The 19,179-nt window shown below is 37.8% G+C and overlaps 1 protein-coding gene across 2 annotated transcripts in view; it reads right to left on the bottom strand.

Annotated features, from left to right (window-relative positions):
* The window catches only part of INO80 (INO80 complex ATPase subunit), a 69,657-nt gene that overhangs the window by 31,516 nt on the left and 18,962 nt on the right, over nt 1–19,179 (bottom strand). For both annotated transcript variants that reach the window (XM_030034658.2, XM_041128176.1), the window contains 15 exons: nt 18,192–18,387; nt 17,930–17,997; nt 17,394–17,603; nt 16,739–16,819; nt 15,423–15,518; nt 13,042–13,101; nt 12,282–12,424; nt 11,119–11,203; nt 10,500–10,617; nt 9,392–9,477; nt 8,222–8,389; nt 7,638–7,771; nt 6,753–6,820; nt 5,170–5,263; nt 3,863–4,040 (listed from right to left, as the gene is read on the bottom strand). In XM_030034658.2, coding sequence (XP_029890518.1) covers nt 3,863–4,040; nt 5,170–5,263; nt 6,753–6,820; nt 7,638–7,771; nt 8,222–8,389; nt 9,392–9,477; nt 10,500–10,617; nt 11,119–11,203; nt 12,282–12,424; nt 13,042–13,101; nt 15,423–15,518; nt 16,739–16,819; nt 17,394–17,603; nt 17,930–17,997; nt 18,192–18,387 — 1,785 coding nt within the window. The remainder of the gene's footprint in view (nt 1–3,862; nt 4,041–5,169; nt 5,264–6,752; nt 6,821–7,637; nt 7,772–8,221; nt 8,390–9,391; nt 9,478–10,499; nt 10,618–11,118; nt 11,204–12,281; nt 12,425–13,041; nt 13,102–15,422; nt 15,519–16,738; nt 16,820–17,393; nt 17,604–17,929; nt 17,998–18,191; nt 18,388–19,179) is intronic.

The raw sequence follows: 19,179 nt of genomic DNA, 5'->3' as shown, positions 1-19,179 counted from the left end.
ATCCCAGAATCAGGCTCTTACTCAGCTGGCACTTCTTTATCAGTAACGCTGGCTTAAGCAACAACAGCTTCACACATTCACTCCTGTCCCCACAGAGCCTCTTCTTGTTGGCCTAGCTGTCTGTACTCGTTAAGATGCTGATCAAGATGAAAACAAACCCTTGTCCCTTCACTTCAAGCTAGTTTTGTGATCTGTTTCACCACCTGGTAAAACAGGCCGTGTGCTGAAACAGCAAAGTGGGAAATGCAATGCTGGGAGTCCATGGCTGTGGACAACAGATGTGAATGCTGGCTTATTCATCTGAAGACCAGAAACAGTGGCAACAAAGCACCAGCACTGCTGCTGAAAAGGGGGAGTCCCTTTCCCATGACATATTTGTGCCACTTCTTGTGCTAGTTTTGTCACCCGTCACACCCCTCCAGAGGCCTATTTAGCTACACATCTAATCAAAGAACGAATTCAGCAGCCATGAAAATAGGAAGTTTTCTGTAGTTGGCTCATACAGGGATGTGACAGTGCGAGCCCACATCAGCAGAGGCAGGATTCAGCAGCTGGGAGTAAAGAAAGGACAGCAAGAGTCACTTCTCTCCCAGCAACAGCAGGCTACTAGATGGATTCAGAACAATTGCTTTAGCTCAAAGCCCCTCTCTTCCCCATCCCGGCCCACACACTGGGAGTACAGCTGATTTTACAAAGACGTATCAGCATTGCATGCAGTCAGAAGAGCTTTCCAGTAAGTCTTACAACAGCAAGCACTGGCATACTGATTGTGGCCCTAGTCATTAGAGGGGTTTGGTAACTTTATTTCCTGGAAAGTGAGAATACAAAAATGGAGAAAGAGGAAGCTAACAAACTGTAATTCCAAACCCATGCAAGTTTGTTATTTAATTCTCTTTTGGAAGACAATATCAAAGAGCCATCAAAGATGGCTTTAGCCCAGTTAGAAGTACCCAGGAAGAAACATAAAGGAAAACTTCCAAGAAGGTATCCAAAAGAAGAGAAAAATATTCTTTTTGTACACACACAGTATTAGAAGTAGGTCTTGTACACAGGCATTAATCTGGTTTTCAGCACCGTGCTTCCTGTGTACAAATTATGAGCAGGTCACGTAAGAAACATCCCCCTCTGAATTCCCTGACATACGCAGCCATTAAGTATTCATGAACAGAGTAGACACCAGATATAACAGGGACAGCGGAAACCAACTTCCCATCAGTCACATACGTGGAAAAGACTGGGTAAGGTTACAGGAATGAACACAGCCACAGCTCTGAAATAGATCATACACCTTAGTACAACAAAGCAAAGAACTGAAGAGGAGGATTGTTAAAAAATAAGAATGTACAGATCTACTGCAACCATGCAATCCAAAGTAAGTGTTGAAAGAGGTATTCCTACGTTGCAAACAGAGCTGCACTTAATATGGGTGATTGCTACCAGCACCTTAAGCTCATTAACACTCCTGATTTTTTTATAGAAAGAAAATTAGGAAAGCAAAGGAGAGGAGGGTTCATCTCAACAGATCAGATTTTATATTAATTTAAATGAATGTATACAAATTAATATACGTGTTGTTGAGGTGCTGAGTAAGGGAGTGAAGAGACCTCACACTGCAAGGGATTTCTGTGTTTACATAAACTCATACTATCTTTAGACAGATGTTACCTCAATTTCAGAAAGATCCATTAAAAAAAATTATCTTTTTTTTTCCTACTGACTTTTCATATTTTGTCTCTTAAATCGGAAATGCTGATCTGAGCAGTTAAGAAAAGCCTTTCCAGATTTATACCATTTCCTTTTTCCTCTGTTTCTCCCCCTCCTCACTCCCTACATGTTACTATCTTATGAAGCCCTACAGGAAGCCTCAGGGAATTTTACATTGAAAGTTTCTCAAATTTGGGCTAAGATAAAAAAAGTGAGTTCATTTTCACTCACAATGATGCATGCTGCTAAAAGACAGGCATGTAAAGTTCAGTTTGTTTTTCAACTCTCCCTTTGGTTTTGCGCTTTTTTTTTTTTTTTTTTAAGATGTACTATATGTAAGCTGTGCAAACAAAATTCTGCGAACAGATTGTTTTAAAGTGAGTTCAGGTGGTATTTTGTCTAACATGCAGGTTGGAAAACAGTTCTAAAGAATCTGTCATAACGGTAGGGCTAAACTTCCTTTAGATTTACTGGGGTTATCACAAATGCACTGTATTGCACACACTGATGAGCTTTGCTCCTCAGCTGGCTGTTTTCTATGCAAAAGGTACTAGTTACACCAGTCAGTAGTTACACACAGTCACAGCACTGGGACCCCCTGAGACACAAGTAATGAATTCCTCAAGGAACAGAAATTAATTGGAGAAACCAAATTATGTGTTTAAGTCTTGCCAGGTTATGGTACAGGTGGGTTGGTAGCCTAGCCAATGCTTCACATTTCATTGTTAATATTAAAACTTACATGTGCCTGTTCCACATCACACATTTAATATCTATAATGTTAACTTACCTTCTGTTCTTTAAGAAAATACAACAACTTTAATTTTAATATTTATACACACTAGCCCAAAGGCTATGTAAAGATCTAGATTGTCTTTCTACACATGTAAAAATGAATGCTACCTTCTGTAAGTGCATACAACTTCTGATAGCACCTTCTACTCCTTTACTGTTAGGCTGCAACATTTATGACAGCACACAAGTTTTCCTTAACCATACCAATGACAGGACAGAGCTCCAGTATAGTTTCAGAGATAAGCATTACACAGTCAGTATACGAACAGCTCATTATAATCCCCCCAAAATCCATATAGCATAGACATTTTATCAAGCTAGACATGGAAACACAGCATATTTAAACACCAGCACAGCCAGAGTTAACTGGCATACAGAGTCAGTTGGCTTGCTCTTTGTTTGATAACTAGGACGACTCATTTTGTTGGCTTTGCTGTTAAGACTGCAAAACATGACACCAAGTCCAAAGTTGGTTTCCTACTGCTTATGCGTCTTCAATTTCAACTTCCTCTACATGCTATTCAATTGAATTCTGGCTATCTCCTTTCCCCTTCCAGACTCATGAACAGAAGCAATATTCCCTAGAGAAATTTGGCACGATCTCACTGTTTCAGAAAACATTTTTTCACTGCATATCTGCTAACTGCCCTAGATGCTTTCCTGACTCTATGCTAGCACTTCTGTGAACTTATTTCCCAGTGAGATGAATCAATGGAGCTATAACCTAACTCAGGAAATCAACAGCAATTTAGTCATAAAAAGACAAAACCTTCACACACATCCCAGGCAAAAGATCACAGAAAATGACCTTGCATTACACAGTAAGATGAACACGTTTAGAGTCTACCAGACGGCAGCAGAAGCAAATTTCAGAGTAGAAAGACACCATTGACAGACAATGGTTGTCCACCAACTCTGAAACACTACTAGGCTGAAGTCTCTGCTTTCCCCAGCTGCTGCAACAATGTATTGAATTTGAGAAGAAAAGAATTAATTTCAGTCAGAAAACAAGTATCTTACATGTAGAAAAACATTAGAAACCTCTTAAGCTTACATGTAGAATCCACCCCGACAAATTATGAATCTAGTTCTGTTGCTCCAGTAATATTTTTAAGACTTCTAATTAAATTGATTTATTTTTTATAGCAGGTTTTGAAATGTATCACCACATGGGAGGAAGATAGCAGTTAAACTATTTTTCTGTTCAGCACTCTGAACTTTATTAACTATATCTAATAAAGCAGATAATAAAGTCATGCTGTTTCCAAGTTTGTTTTATTGTTTTATAAGTATAGAAAGGTTTTCATCATTTCTCACTCATGAGGATTTGCTACTGTCTCCACATGACAGAAATTTTGCTTACCTGCAGCAAAGTGCAGCTGTGCAAGTTAGGGAAAGAGAGCGGGAAATTTACATCAAGCAAGAAATCCCTGTTCCTCAGAAAACGTGACCCCTGCTGTTTCTCCCCTTCTGCCACCATCCAGGAGCGCATGTGATGGAGCCTGTAGGATGCTTTCAGAGACAGGAAAAGAGCTAACCATCTGAAACAAAACACAGTAGATACATTTATTCACTGCTTTGACAAAGAAAGGCTTGAATATATTTACAACATAACTCTATTTGGCACAAATATTTTTTCAGCATTTCAGGCTTGTAGTGTCCTGACTTAAAGGAAATAATTTTTGGTAGACATCTTCCAATTATATTACTCTTATTTTAATTTCTTCTAAGGTGGCTTAACTGAATCTAAGTGATTAAGTCAGCATACACTTTGAAGCACTTTGTTTAAAAGGGTCGAGCCCAAGTTAGCCACTACTACTTAAAATTGCACTCTGACTTCTCTGTAAATTGCTCCATATATAAATTATTCATAACAACCTGCATAATGAATGCAGAATTTATCATAAAGATCATTCAGATAGATCAAGAGAAATTTATATTATGTTACTGAAACAAGGACCAGAAACAGTAGTCCAAAATAACCACAACAATAAAAGAATATTACACTTACAAAGCCCTAAGCAAAACAACTGTATTTATTAAGACTTGCTTTTAAACTCAAATTTCTTGACAGTCACTTCAGAGTGTCAGAGTACTGTCTGTTGCAGAGTACACTAAAACAGATCACATCTCCTTCAAAGATAATACAGTTCACAATGCAAAAAATCCATTATCCTAAGCCTATGCCTTGGAATTCTGTTTCATATTAAAAACAGGACACGTGGAAAGTAGACAATATGGCTTGGAGCTGAAGAACAACTATCACAGCACAAGCTTATTCTGTACGTGTTAAAACATACGCTCAAGTGCAATTGGTAAGCACTGCAATAAACTGGCCTTCAAAAGTCTGGATTTTGTGCTTGATAATGCCAGCAGCCTACAGTGTGATCCTAAGCAAACTGTGCTGTTGCCCTTTGACCATCTTGTGTATTTACAATGTCAAATCTTTGTAACAGAGGTTTTCTTTGGACAGAGGCATAAAAACTGCCTTGCATAATGGTGCCCTATACCCGGAGGAACACCCTAGAAGTTGGCATAATATTAGATAACAATACGCAAATGATAATATTAGGAGGCATAGAAAATGCAGGTTTACAGAGAGATGCCTCTAACATCACCTGTACTTCTCCTATAATTACTAAAAGAGAGAGAAAAAAAAGTTGTCTTCACCTGGCTAAATGTCCCTGATTCATGAGGTTTGCCATTTCCACTGGAGAGACATCAATAAACCGGAGGAAAGAAAAACAGCTTTCTTCATTGATGCCTATGTCACAGAAATACTGAAGTTAGTCCAACACATTTCACAGACACTCATAGCTGAAAACAATAAATTTACCTCATCAATTCAAGATAACACATTCTCTGACATATGACAAACCTAGGTGAAAAAACAGGAGATCCTAATATAACCAACATCTTTTAGAAATACTGAAAATTTAATCTGAATTGCTGTTGCCTGACTCCAAGTTCCATTTCATTTTCCAGGCTGGGCAAGAGAAAGGCATTTACCAAGAAAGACAAATACATTCTAGGCCAGAAAACCATGCAGCCAGTAAGGACATGGATTTCGCCTACTAAGAATCAATAGGGAGCGTGCACGTTTGCGAATCCAAACACGTATCTGCCAGACGGCTGACCAGAACATGCATACTTCAGGATGCCTGCCAAACATGCTCCCTCTCACCCAGCCCGTCAGTCAAATGGGTTGGAAGGAGACACAGGAATCGGTAGGGGAATGTGGGTATGGGGATAAGGATGCCACAGATACGGTGAGGATGATGAATACACTGCAGTGAAGGGTGGGGAGCAGAAGAAGTGTGTTCCACTGTTAATGAAGAAAGCCTTTCAGGCCCACCCATGTGCACTGCGTACCCCCAATACCATTCATATCTTTTTATTTTTTAACTTTTACACAAAAATTATATTCCCCAAATTATCTTCCTTTTATGGTATGCCAAAAAGGGTCCCCAAGAAAAAGCCTATTATGAATACCAAAACAGAGACCAGAATAATCAGCAAGACACATGGAAGTTAGAGAGTTACAGACAAGTGCAGACTCCTGTAGCTGCATCTGGTTCTTCTTAATTGAAAAGGGTTTTGCATAGCTGAACAAGTCCATGCTAACAGATTTCAGCATAGTAATGCAGCCAGTATCTCTCTTGCTTTTTTCTCCCAAAATGTTCCCACCTCAACAGCAGAGGAATCTAGTTAGCTCTCTTTAGTGAAAAAAATTCAATCATCTATAATAATAAATTGTATTTGTCAATATAAGCAGCTTATGTGGGTTTTTTGCTCATTGATTAGAACCTGTGTCACTTGCCCCTTATCTACTTTTTACTTGAAAGAGAAGTTGGCAGTTTAACATACAATACAGAACGTACTGAAATGAATCCAAGATTTCTCTGAATTGAACCTGTGAAAAATTCACATTTGACTAAAAAGGCAGCATTAATACCTTGAAGTAAGTTAAAACAAGACTGGAGGAATGGAACAAGAGACTGTAGTAGAATTAAGCAGTGACTAAATAACAAGTTGTCCACAGACTATTCTCCTAGCTGCTTCCATCCTTTCCTCATTGAGCAAATGACATATATGCACAAGTACAAATGCTAACAGAATTCTAACAAGTTCTAATCAGATTATCTCAGAGGACTAACTGATCTGGCCTCTCAGCCCTTCCCCCTTAATAAGACATATTACAACATCACATGCAAGTGTGCAGTCCAACTTGCTTCCCAGGACTGTAAACCTACCCTTCCTATGGAAGAGAGACTGCTGGATGTGGTCTGGTGCAAATGGCGAAAGTAAAACCCGTAACCACCTGAAAAAGAAAGCAACAAAACCAAACAAAATCACTAAGAAGGTGTTAACATACACAATGTTCAATCACACAATCAGCAGAAAATGCAGAGTAACCAATCAGTTCTTCATTGTAGGTATTTCAGCACTCTTGATATCTGGAATTGCATGGCAGTAGGAGAAAAGTATCATCAGTCCACATGCACTACTGTCAATTTGACAGAGACACACCATTGTTCTGGAACTGCATTTTACACTGTAGAACAGTTAGTCTCATCTTCAAACATGGCTTTCTCTTCTCTGCCCTGAGCAATTCTCATAACTGAATGCAAACAAAATTCATCAAGAATTGCCACAGTTGGAGAAAACAGCAAACTGTACTTGGGCAGTTTCTATTCATCCAAGGTAAGCATTAAAAGCCGTCAAGGCACTAGCAGATGCTCATGATATACCATGTCACAACATACAGATACTGATAGCTTCCTTAAACATGAAAACTCACTGAAGGGAAACCAAGTTTTTGTTGGTTTTTTTTTTTTTTTAAGAATTCTTTTAAAGCTTAATTCTATTACACAGCATCAGCAACAACTCTAAATTCCTTTTCCTGACTGTCTTATTCAATGAAACGGGTATCTGATGATCAGGATTCCACCAAGAGTGAGCATCAGATATCAGATGCTTAACAGCTGAATGAACGAAAGAAAACTAGGAATGCATCACTTGGCCAATGTCATTTAAGTACCTCAGGTAAGGGAGTTAATTAGCACTTACAAAGCTAAAATAAGTCTAAGTAATAATAATAAATATGCTAAGCTGGAGAGGAAGTGGAGTAGGCTTGCCTGTCCCGTGAGTGGTTAAAGACCCTGATCTGTCCATGACGGTAGATGAACTTTGAAATCTGGTATGGCTTTAGGGAGATGTGAAATGGAGACCAAGTTTCTTGTCGCTCAAACAGCTCTGGGTGATTGCACACCTGTAAGAAAGAGAGCATGTCAAACACTGGGAGGAATTAATTTAGTCTGATGCAGCATTTACATCCCAAATCAACTATGACTATTGATCACTAAAACTTTAATATTGATTAGTATGTCAGACCTATTTTAGTATCCCTACTCAAATTTGAATACTGCATCGTATCTTTTCCTATTCACATAATAGCTATTGCCTCTTCTTCCCAAGCGAATTATTTCCTTCAAAAACCAATTTGGAACCAAACCAGTTAGCAGATGCATGCCCAATTCGGCTAAAGCTCTTCTACCCCAACATCGTGCTACTCCACATCAGAAACACAACTGAACTGCATGCAAATTTACTTGCCTATGCCAGGAATTTTTTTTATATCGTGTTTTCTAGAAGCCATATTTTAGTTCTGTGCTAATGAATTATTATACTTTTAAAAAGTTATTATTTAAAATAGCCTTACCTTCCTGAATTGCATGACTAGATTCATGAGACTACTAGTGGTGGTCTGTGCTTGCTGAGTAGTGCCCATTGAGGACTGCAGGAGGTCATCAATAGAGATTTTGTTTTTCAGAGCTTGGTACAACAGCTTCTGTCGACTTGTCTGCTGGCAGTACATAAGAATTTCAATCTGCAAAATAGTAATGAAGATTTAGTCTTTTCTATCTCTGAAATGCAGGATGACCACATCAGTACACACAAAGCAGAGAGAAACATATCTTAAGGAAACATAACTGTCTCAAAAAATACATATACAGGCAGTCATGTTCATATCTGTATTTCAGGATCCAACCTGGGAAGGACTTAACCCATAGGTGTGTTTTGGAAGGCTTAGGTAATGATGTAGCAGACAGACCTTTAAAGGTATGTAAGCACAACTAAGTAAACAGATTCTTAAGAAACTCTGAAAACATCACATCTGCAGCTGATCAGTTTAAATTTGACCTCAATTCTACTACTCTACTGTTAAAATGCTACCCATTTAGAGCCATCTTAAACAGGTGTCAGGAGCCCATGGCAACAACAGGTGCATCACTTACCAACAGTGTCTGTGGTAAGTTTTAGTTTTGAAATTAATAAGCACAGAACAAATCAGAACAAAGTAGATAGATGTCTCTTAGCCAGTGGTCCCAACACCTGAGGACATATTGACCACAAGACCATCCAGTATTGCTAACATTCACATGAATTAAGAGACTAACAAGAGAGAAGAGTATGATGCTGCCACTATGCACTTCTTGCTCTTTACAAGCAAGCAAAAAGAATCCTAAATCCACGCCAAATCCTTCACAAAGGCAACTGGAGATGTTTATCACCCAATCATTGTTGTATCAATCTTTTTCACTTCAATTAGTGACATTTCTGTCATCGTAATCAGGCTCAAAGATTTTTTATTTGTAACTTAACAAAATGTTTTCTCTAGAAGAAAAGTTTATTCATTAGGGGTTCTTCAGTTACATCCACTTCTAATGAGATTGCTGGGATGCAGTGCCAGAAACTGAAGGTCTGTGAAAGGTCTACAATCAAATTTCAGGTACACAGACTGACAAACGAGTTTGCAAAAACCAGATTAGAGAACACAACTATGACAATAAAATTGAAATACTCATTCCAGATAAATACTTCTTCTCACCTTATCTGACAGCTCATTTTCCACATCCTTCTTGATTCTTCTTAACATGAAAGGCTTAAGGATCATGTGCAAGCGGGATAGCTGGTCTGAAATACAGGGAACAGGGAAGAAAGAACAATTACTTCACCAAAGAAGAAAGCTATATGGTGTTCTACTACAAATTAAGTCCCTTTACTGCTCAGCCATTTCCCCCCATATGAGTTCTTACAGCACAGATTTGGCATGTCTCTGTTGATTTTTCTTTTTTTCAATGGGTGCCAAGCTACAATGTTTAACTTACGAATCTGAAGATCTGCTTCAAAGAATGAACTTCTAAAGCATTTATGTGTTCTGTATTTCTCTGGGCTGAACAATATGGGCTTAAATTTATCACTCACTATTAGTGAAGAAGAAAGTTTCAGATGAGACATTGCTAATTAGTGAAAAGAGATTATTAAAATTTTAAGTCTCACCCCGCCAAATTATAACATCACAAGAACAGGGCATACTGCATTGACAGAGAACTGCAGTCTTTACAATAACCTGTAAAAACAGAGTTCTGGGTACTTCAGAACTGTTAAACCCTTTACTTTTGTGACAAGTTCCAGCTGTGCTGTGTTCTACTCCAATTACAAATCAGCTATTTTACCTAGCTAGATTTTTCTACATAATTATCCCCTAAAATTTACAGTGAAGATTTTTATTTTTTAAAGAATTTTTATGCTTCTCTTCTGGAGCTCAGAAGGTGGTTAGTGCTTTGTGTCATAATTTTTGTGTCTAGAGCTTGTAACACACTCAGGAGATCTCCAAGATTATGTGCTCTGTAGAAACTTACAAATATTTAAAATATTTGTTATCCTCTGGGAAGGAGGAGGACTGGACACAAGTAGCAAATCGACATTTTCACTACATGTTTTTCTATTCATTACACATGCTACTTTACAGTCAGAAACACAAACCTTGACATAAGCTATGGACAACAACCCATAACATTCCAACCCCATTATGCACCCTCTGCTAGATGACATTTCCCATACAAAAAAATGAGAGAGAAAGTTTATCCATTAGTATTTGGAAAAGGCAACAGATTTTTAACATAAAAACTACTGCAGTTACACACTGCACTCACTCTCATCAATGGCAGATTTGTTCTCTGCATGGCTCTCTATGTCCTTAGAAAACCACTCATTGAACTCTTCATGGGAATCAAACAGCGTTGGCATGATAAAATGCAGCAGGGCCCACAGCTAAAAGGAGAGAAGAAAACAGTAGATCGGCAAAAGTCACCGTACTGCGGACAAAGTAATTGGAAATCCCAAACCCTTGCAGCTCTTTATGAACAGAATCACCTTACTAGATCATGAGACATGGCAAAATTAAACAAAAACCCAGCCACATCCTTTTCCCTCCACCCCCCAAGACAAATGCCAGATATATCAACTTAACAAAACATTAGAAAGCAGTGAGAAACACAGTGCAATGATTTCAGCCAACATAAGGAAAAGCCACAAGAATTAGATTTCATCCTGAAATCTAGGTATTACTAACCATCAGGTATCTTCAGTTTTATTTTTATTTGAATGTGTGGCTCATTTCCAAATTTTCCCCTCCTATATTTATTTGCCAGTGGTTTGCTACAAGCATGATCCTACAACTGCACAAATACAACACGTTTCTCAACTATTCACATATATTTAATATATATTCTTGTTATAAAGAAAAGTCCACTCTTGTGAGCTCCCGAATACCTCGGCCATTGTGTTCTGGATTGGGGTCCCAGTCAACAACAATCTGTTTCGACACTGGAACTGTAGTAGGATCTTCCAACGAACACTGATGAATAAAATTAAGAAAAATCATTAAAACTGTTTTTTGTAGAAGGCTATGAAACATAAGGTATTTTAAGACCAATTGCTTCCAGTGACCTTCCCAAATGATTTTTGGAGGTCACTGGGTAAAACTATCACAGCTACTCCCCAGTCTTTCAAAGACAATTACAGGAAGAAGTAGCCTTTTACAAGTTACAAAGAAACGTGCATAATGTATTTTATTTTTCTAAGTGTTTTTTTACTCATTTTTAATACAAATACTTGGATACTAATAAAATCTCATGATCAGAATAATTAACTTCCCAAAAGAAACAGTTATTATGAATCAGAATGTCATGTATTTTTCAGACTTTCCAACACCAAGCCTATGGGCTACTGTGGCAGGAGTGCTGAGCTATACATTACAATCCTTTTACAGGGGCAGTTTCCAAAGAACACTGAAGAGACAGACTTTGGTCAGAATGAGCCTGCATCTAAAGCAGTCTTCAACTTACTGTGTGCAGTGGCAACTCGGACAAATGTTATGGGAAAGCAATTACAGAAGTAATGACGGACAAATCCATTATTTGAAAACAAACAGAAAACCTTCCGGCACAGAGTCTTATGACAAAGATCGGGCTTTATTGCAGCCAACAGTATTTGCAGGGTTCTGACCTTCATTTGTGTCTGGAAGTACCACTGAAGAAGGAATCAATATGATGCATTTAATGGAGCCCTTATAAGCAATATATACTAAAGACTACAGACTGTTCACTAGGCAGAATTCTCTGAGTAGTCAGGAAAGAAGGTGCACAGCATTTCACATTGTTTTGTTTAACTGTCCTGTACTCCATGCAAGTTTCTGCTCCACAATTCTTTTTAATTACATTTTACATATTTGGAGAAGGAAAATCTAAATGCAAAAAACTAGTGGATCAATCCAGTGTCAGAGAGTTACACAGATACTTAACTAGGTTAGACACTTAAAGGGTCTTACATGTGTCAATTTTAACTTGAACAATTTATGTAATCTTGATGTTTTCTTGATACTCCTTCAAGAGGTTGATACAGAGGGAACATTTTGTTTCCAGTTAATTTATTACCTGGAGCTACTCTTGAGTGCTTGCGCTTCATCCAGCACCATATATTGCCACTTCACTCGCTGGAAGTACTTCACATCCTGCACCACTAGCTGGTAACTAGTAATCACCACGTGGAAAGGAGCATCCTGAGTATACAATGTCTTCTATAACCACAAAATAAGAAACAAATGTCCACATAATGTAAATACATTGTGAAGAGTTCACTTATGTATACTGTAATTTCAGACTTCTGTTTCATAATCTTTCCTCATTATTACTGCATTTTTCCCCAGCTGACTTTTTAAATTAATTACAGCACAGTTATTCAACTGGTGGATCTGGACTTCAGCCCATTAGTCCCTGAACAATTTCAGCTGCTTCTTAATGTGCCAGACAAGACCCAGGCATTGAACCCTACAAAATGCTGTTGTTAAATCAGGAACAATCTGACAGGCCTGCAGGGATGCTAGACTTGGGCATCCTGAGTTAGGTTACTCAAATAGAATAAACAGTCCTTGACACTGAAACTTCCTGCTTTATTTACAGAGCTCTAGTTTCTTCAACTGAACTCCATACTGCCCTGAATTGCCCTGTTCTGTATTGCTCTCCACCACAGGAGAAGCCTTCTACCTCATTATCTTAATGAAAATGCTACTACATGGATGAAGAAACAGAACTCTGTATCCACACATCATTTAGCTTGGTGGCATTAGCAACAGTTTCTGGTTTACTCTACAGAAATAACAAAGATGGTCAAAGCACATGGGCATGCTGGTATTACCTGACTCCAGAACTTCCTGATCACCTTTCTGTCATGGGGATTTCCCCAATAAGGTAGCACCTGGAACAGCACAGAAGTAGAAAGACATTATTTTCAAATAAAGACATACCTGCTCTAGAATTTTATACTATGTATTCTACAAAAATGAGAAAGACGGACTTCTTTCTCCAAAACAATGAAAAGGGATAATGTCTTTCGTAACACAAAAATCAGAAAGGACTTAAAAATACTTAGAAACAGAGCATTCCAGGCAAAGGTATCAAGCAACTTATGCCTAGTACAAATGCTAGATCAAGCTATGCTGAGAATCTCAAAATGCCCAGTAGCACATTACACCTTCTAGTCAGGTTTTTCTAAAAATTAAAACCAACACTTTGCTTATGGCAGAAAGAGGTCTGCCCTCAACTGCTACAGTTAACCCTACAAGACCAGTGGACTTGTCTTCTTGTTTAACAGTCCCCATTGTCCTGTTGGTTTTGTATTTCAGAACTGTCCCCCAAAATTTGAGATAAAGTTAAAACATCTGGTCTGGACATATTTAATATAAAAATTTTAAAAAGTAAGCAATACTGCCAGAGAAATCCGTTAATCCATTTATAGCTCAGAATTTCAGGGGTCCTATTACTCTGAACAGATCTTTGCAATGCACTGAAACCAGAGTTACTGAGTAATAATACTGTACTGCCATCTTCTGTCTGATGAAAGGACTACACTCAACTAAGACTGCAGAGTGAGGAATGCCGGTTTCTGAGGTTGTGAAGGGTCTTAAACATCAAAGTACCTTTAGTTGAGTATTCTTACAACTGTTCTGAAATAAGGATGGTAGTAAAAAAACAGACTAATCAAAAAGTTATTTGCCTTTTAGTTTACATATTCTGTCATGGACCTGAAGAAATTAATTCACTGTGATTTACTACAAGCGTAATTGACTACATGCCTCTGTATGATTAGAAACAGGAACAATACTGGTTGAAAAAGATTGATTGAAGTTGTAAACATGTGACAATCAAATTTAGAAAACTTCTTTTCAAAACATGTTCCGTTCCATACATGAGGTATGGATTATGCAAACATTATTATGCAATAAATCCAAAGAACAGCTATATAATGACAGAAAGAGATTTTTTTTTTAAGTCAAAAAAGGGAAAATTATCTTTTCACAAGCATCCTGACTGCAGTTTTGAAACGTTTTCTGTATTTCATTCACGAGGAGAAACATAAACAGTTGCTTGCCTATTCTATACAATGAACTGATTAAAGGAAATGGGAGAAAGTAATTAGGTAGAATGGCCAACTGCTCTGATGTTTTCTACTCCAGGGTTTTTCATCAGGGCCCCTATGATTTTGGGCTATGCAAATACATAAATGGATTATTTTTAGTTTTTTTTAAAGTGACTCCTCACTAACTTAAGCATTTCTAGTTATTCATCAGTTTCTTTGAAGTCTCAGTAATCACAGTTTATCCCAAAATATGTCACCTGAATCATTCAGTACAGAACTATGTTCTAGCACAACTTCACCTCATACAGATACCTCAAACTATACACCACCATAGCCAACATACGGTCTCATCAGGGATCTGCAGAGCCAGCGATTTGGTAAAAGGTAAGTCCTTCTGACACTTTTGTCTCTTTAATTCTAAAATTTCAGCACTGTCAGCACTGTTTCAGCAGTACACGTTCTTTTCAAATCTTCCTTTGCAATACTCCAATGTTTTCCACTGGGGAATAGGTAAGCAGCTTGGTTTTCAGTAACTGATTGTTCCTCGCTTTCTACCTTACTATGTTTTCACATTCACAATATACCTGAAGAACTCAATTTATTTTCTTCTAATCTTTTTGTTCTTATCTATTTGTGCCTGACTTCTCTCCTTTTTCTTGATTACTGGTTGCATGACTATGATCCTTCTATTTTTCTGTAGTAACAGCTGCATTCTCTCTCCCTCTAATTTGTTTAGAGTTCAGTTTTGTTCACATACAATATTTATCTTACGCAAATTGATATGGGACTGAAAACACTGCTCTAACCCTAAAGACAGCATCCAAGACTGAAATATTATTCTTGTTATCTGCTGCCAGGCCCACATATTAGAGCTGAACATCCACTCCCTGCCCCGCTTCAATTCCTCACTGAGAAGGTGTCCTTAAGCTGATGCAAAATGAAAGTCTCATGATTCAACTAAGAACAATTTTTAAGTCCTAGATAATTGAATGCTCCAGAAAAAACAGGATGATGGAAAAAAAAAAAAAATCAGAATCAGGCCCATTACAGAGTTTCAAATTCCAAGGTAATTAGGCACCCAGATGTGGCAAAGAACTCGGGAGAACAGAACAGTTTGCTTTTGAGAAAACAGAAAGAACTTTCTTGCACGTGCTTATTACCTTAAATTTAGGTACAAATCTGGCAAACTCCTGGTGCCAGTTGTTAAGAGTAGAGGCAGGTGAAATTATTAAAAAAGGTCCCCAGATGTTCTCTCTCTGGAATACACACATTAAAAAAAATAATAATAAAAAAAGACACCTATAAATTAATTGAGGGGAAGGGATACAGAGACAGTTTGACATAGCTTTACAACTACTAAATGACAGTGGCTACATAAGAGAGGGAACTATACGCAACATAGCAAAACTTCCTCAAAGCACAGCAGGGTGATACAGAATCAAACAGAGCAAATCTAATGTTTAACTAAGACTGATTTCATAACAGCAAAATTGTTCCCAGAACAATCTCCTTTGTTTCTGAAAGTTGCCACCTTCACATTACTAACAGCCCCTTTCATTCTGGGGAGGAAAAGAACTTCAGGTGGCATTGGAAAGCTTTGCTCCATCAAATCACATCAGAATGCCCTCTGGTGAACAACAAAGTTGATCCATTAGTGTATTTGTAGTTACAAGCTGGCCTGCGTAAGGGAGAGCCAGAAAAAGTAAAAGCCCTGTGTAGGCTTCCAAAAATCTCAAGTTGCAGTGCAACAGGGAGACAAGACTATCTGTTATCCCTTCCACACAGATGAGCTCAAAAGCCTTTGGCTCTGCACACCCTTCCAGTATTGTGGCTGATAGTGCCAGTGAACTGGTATCAAAAGGAACATATACAAATGCACATAATTGTCATTTGGTCACTACTGCAGCTAATTCTGCTCTCAGCATCACTTGGTTGATATCTCCTATTTAAGGCAAGTGACTGAATGCCACTCAAGACTTTTTTTTTTTTTTTTTTTTCCTAAGATATTTATTTCTGCGTGAAGAAGTAAGCTCGTATTGCTTTTTCTGTTTTGTTTTGTCTGCCCTGGCACAGAAGAATCACTATGCTTCCTAAAAAAAACCCCACTGAAATATGGAAATCCACACTGATTGCCATGAAGCTCAGAATTTTGGCTTCATTTCTACAAGTCTCTCTGATTTGTAGAACTCAGTGAACCAGGAAGCGTACAACTTGTTCTCTCATTAAGCTTTCACATTCAGTGCAAGTGAAAAGATATTACTCTGTGAATAAATGAAAAAATCTATTTTTATTTATATATATTTGTATATACATACACACCCCACACACACCCATTTCAAAGGCTCTGCTTTAAAACAAATGGTAAAATGCCTTTTAAGACATTCAAGCTTTAAAATCCAGACTTCATTTCCAACATGTGAAAAGCATGCATCTTCTATCAAGCATACTGACCAGGAATAAGCTATAATCCACCTACCTCAGCCAGATGTGCAAGGAGAGCAATACTTTGTACTGTTTTACCCAGACCCATTTCATCTGCTAGGATTCCATTGATGCCCTGCAAAAGATCCATAAATTAACACCTTTACCTTACTACTTTTTAATCCATACACAACTAGCAGAACGGCTGCCACTGAATTGAGGGGAAGCAGCCCCACTGTAACAACCTGAAACACTTTATTGTCTCTTACATCTTCGACTAAGAGATAATTTATCTGAACTGCACTTCTATTCATCTCTCAGTCTGATATTTTCCCTCAGCCTGTCTGCACTTTGAGATCACATTGTGAACTGGGTGCATACACGAGGGACAAGGTTGCCTGCAGTTTACCAGCTGACCCAAGCCCGAAACAGTATGCAGCTCTGAGCAGCAGAAGTCTCCTCAGTGTATAATCTAAGTGCTAAACAGTGGTACAAACATATCTTGAACTTAATGCCCCATTCAAAGTTGCTATTTCCTAAATAATCAAGAATACTGATAGGTGGCTTACATAGTATTTTCCTTTCTCCTAAAGGCATTACAGATAGAGTATACGCAGTCTATTTTTAAAACCGAGTTTTTTGACCAAGTTTACTCTAATGACTTAAATAATTCTAGAAATTTAAAAAATTTGCAAGATGTACTAAGATACCTGCTCATATAGGTTGGCCAGCCAATTCATGCCTTTCAGTTGGTAACCTTTCAGTTTTCCATTGAAAATGGTAGGCTGTGGAATATCTTCTCCTGCTCGGATAGATGGGTTTGCTAAACTGTAGCTTTCTCCAAAGCCAGTACCAGACTTGTTAGCAGCTCGTAAAGCAGCTGCCCGACTCTCCTTTGCATCTTCATCAAATGATCTGGTCTAAACAGGAAGAGAAATATATGCATAAGATGACAAACATATTAACTTATCAAGAAACTGTAGAGTAAAAGGCTTTACATTTCGCATTAAAACATAGGATGTCTGCCAGAAACTAAAAGAAAACAAGCCTTTTCCTATAGCCCAAATCTTTATATTCTGGTTTTCTACCTGTTTAGCACAGAAAGTAGCAATGGAATTAAATTCAAATCTTGCACCCAGGATTAAACAAACCTACTTGACTTGGCTGCTATGAAAGATCCTGGTTCTGTGGCCTCTACAGATTACTTTGCTTTCTCTTCTACTTCACAGATCCAAAAAATACATACCCGGGCCTGATGAATTTGGTAAGCATCCTCAGCATTCTTCAGAGCTTGGGCCTTGTAATAGTTACTATCTGAAAACAACATCTCCACGTTAGAGCTCTGCAGCAGTAACCACCCAAATTAACGCACAGATAAATTCCAGTAATTATAGTAGTGCTTCTTACACAGAAAGATTTTGTGCTTGAAATTGTAAGTTTGCACGATAATGTGTGGAGTACAGTAACTTTCAAGAGTGCATGGGAAGGACTGTAGGCGAATCTCTTACCATAATCTTCTTGGGTGATGTTGACCACTACTCCTCCGCCAATATCAATCTGCCTTTGGGTAGAGCTGTCTTCCAGTTTGCGTAGGATTTCTTCCTGTATTCCATCATGTCCAATATCTCGTTTACGACTCATAAAATGGGCATATAATTCAGTTTGTGTGATCAGGAAGTTAAGTTTTCGCTGCTGTCTCTTAGCCTAAGAGAAGAGCATTTACAAAAAACAGATGAAGGGGAAAAAACAGGACAAAAGTTTAATGTTTAAAATATCATTAAAGAAAAAAAATTTTAATCTAATAATATATCAACAACTAATCTATCTAATTATGTTATGCACATCAGTGTGATATCAAAATGCTACAATGCTAGCTGCACATACGAACACTGACCACCACCATAAACATCTATATTAAAATATAAAATTGTTGTAAATTAAAAGTTCTTTTAAATTCACTAATCATCGCAAAGAATATCATAATCTAAGAAAAGAAAGTTTAGAAGTTTTGTTTACACTGAAAAATTAAAAGATTGACAAAAATAAACAGGATTCTAGTAGTCTACAGTGAAAGAACTGAGCAGTTTAAAAAACACTCTCATGACAACCTAACTCCAACATTCTGTTATTTACTAGTAAAGAGAATTATGGTAGAATACATGAAATACATCACTAGGTAAAACAGTTGAGATATTAACATTGTTTGGTGTTCAGCAAGACATTGCAGAAACTCTGTTCGTTCTTAGGTTCTGGTTAAAAAAATGCTATAGTTAGAAGTTGCCTATTAATCTAAGTCAGCTGAAACCTTCATAAAATGCTTATGAATTTGCAAGAATGAGAGGAATGCAATAAATAAAAGCATAATTTAAGCATAAAACTGAACGTAAGGTCAACCTTAGCTCATCACTGCACATGCAAAGTAACAACCATAAATCCACTAGAGAACTTTGGCAAGGAAGCTTTTTCTTAAATTCAAGCCCTATTACTCTGTAAGGG

This window comes from Aquila chrysaetos, chromosome 2 (assembly GCF_900496995.4).
Source record: "Aquila chrysaetos chrysaetos chromosome 2, bAquChr1.4, whole genome shotgun sequence".
NCBI lineage: Eukaryota > Metazoa > Chordata > Aves > Accipitriformes > Accipitridae > Aquila > Aquila chrysaetos.
The sequence above is the reverse complement of the archived record's forward strand: the minus strand, read 5'-3'. Positions and strand labels throughout refer to the sequence as shown.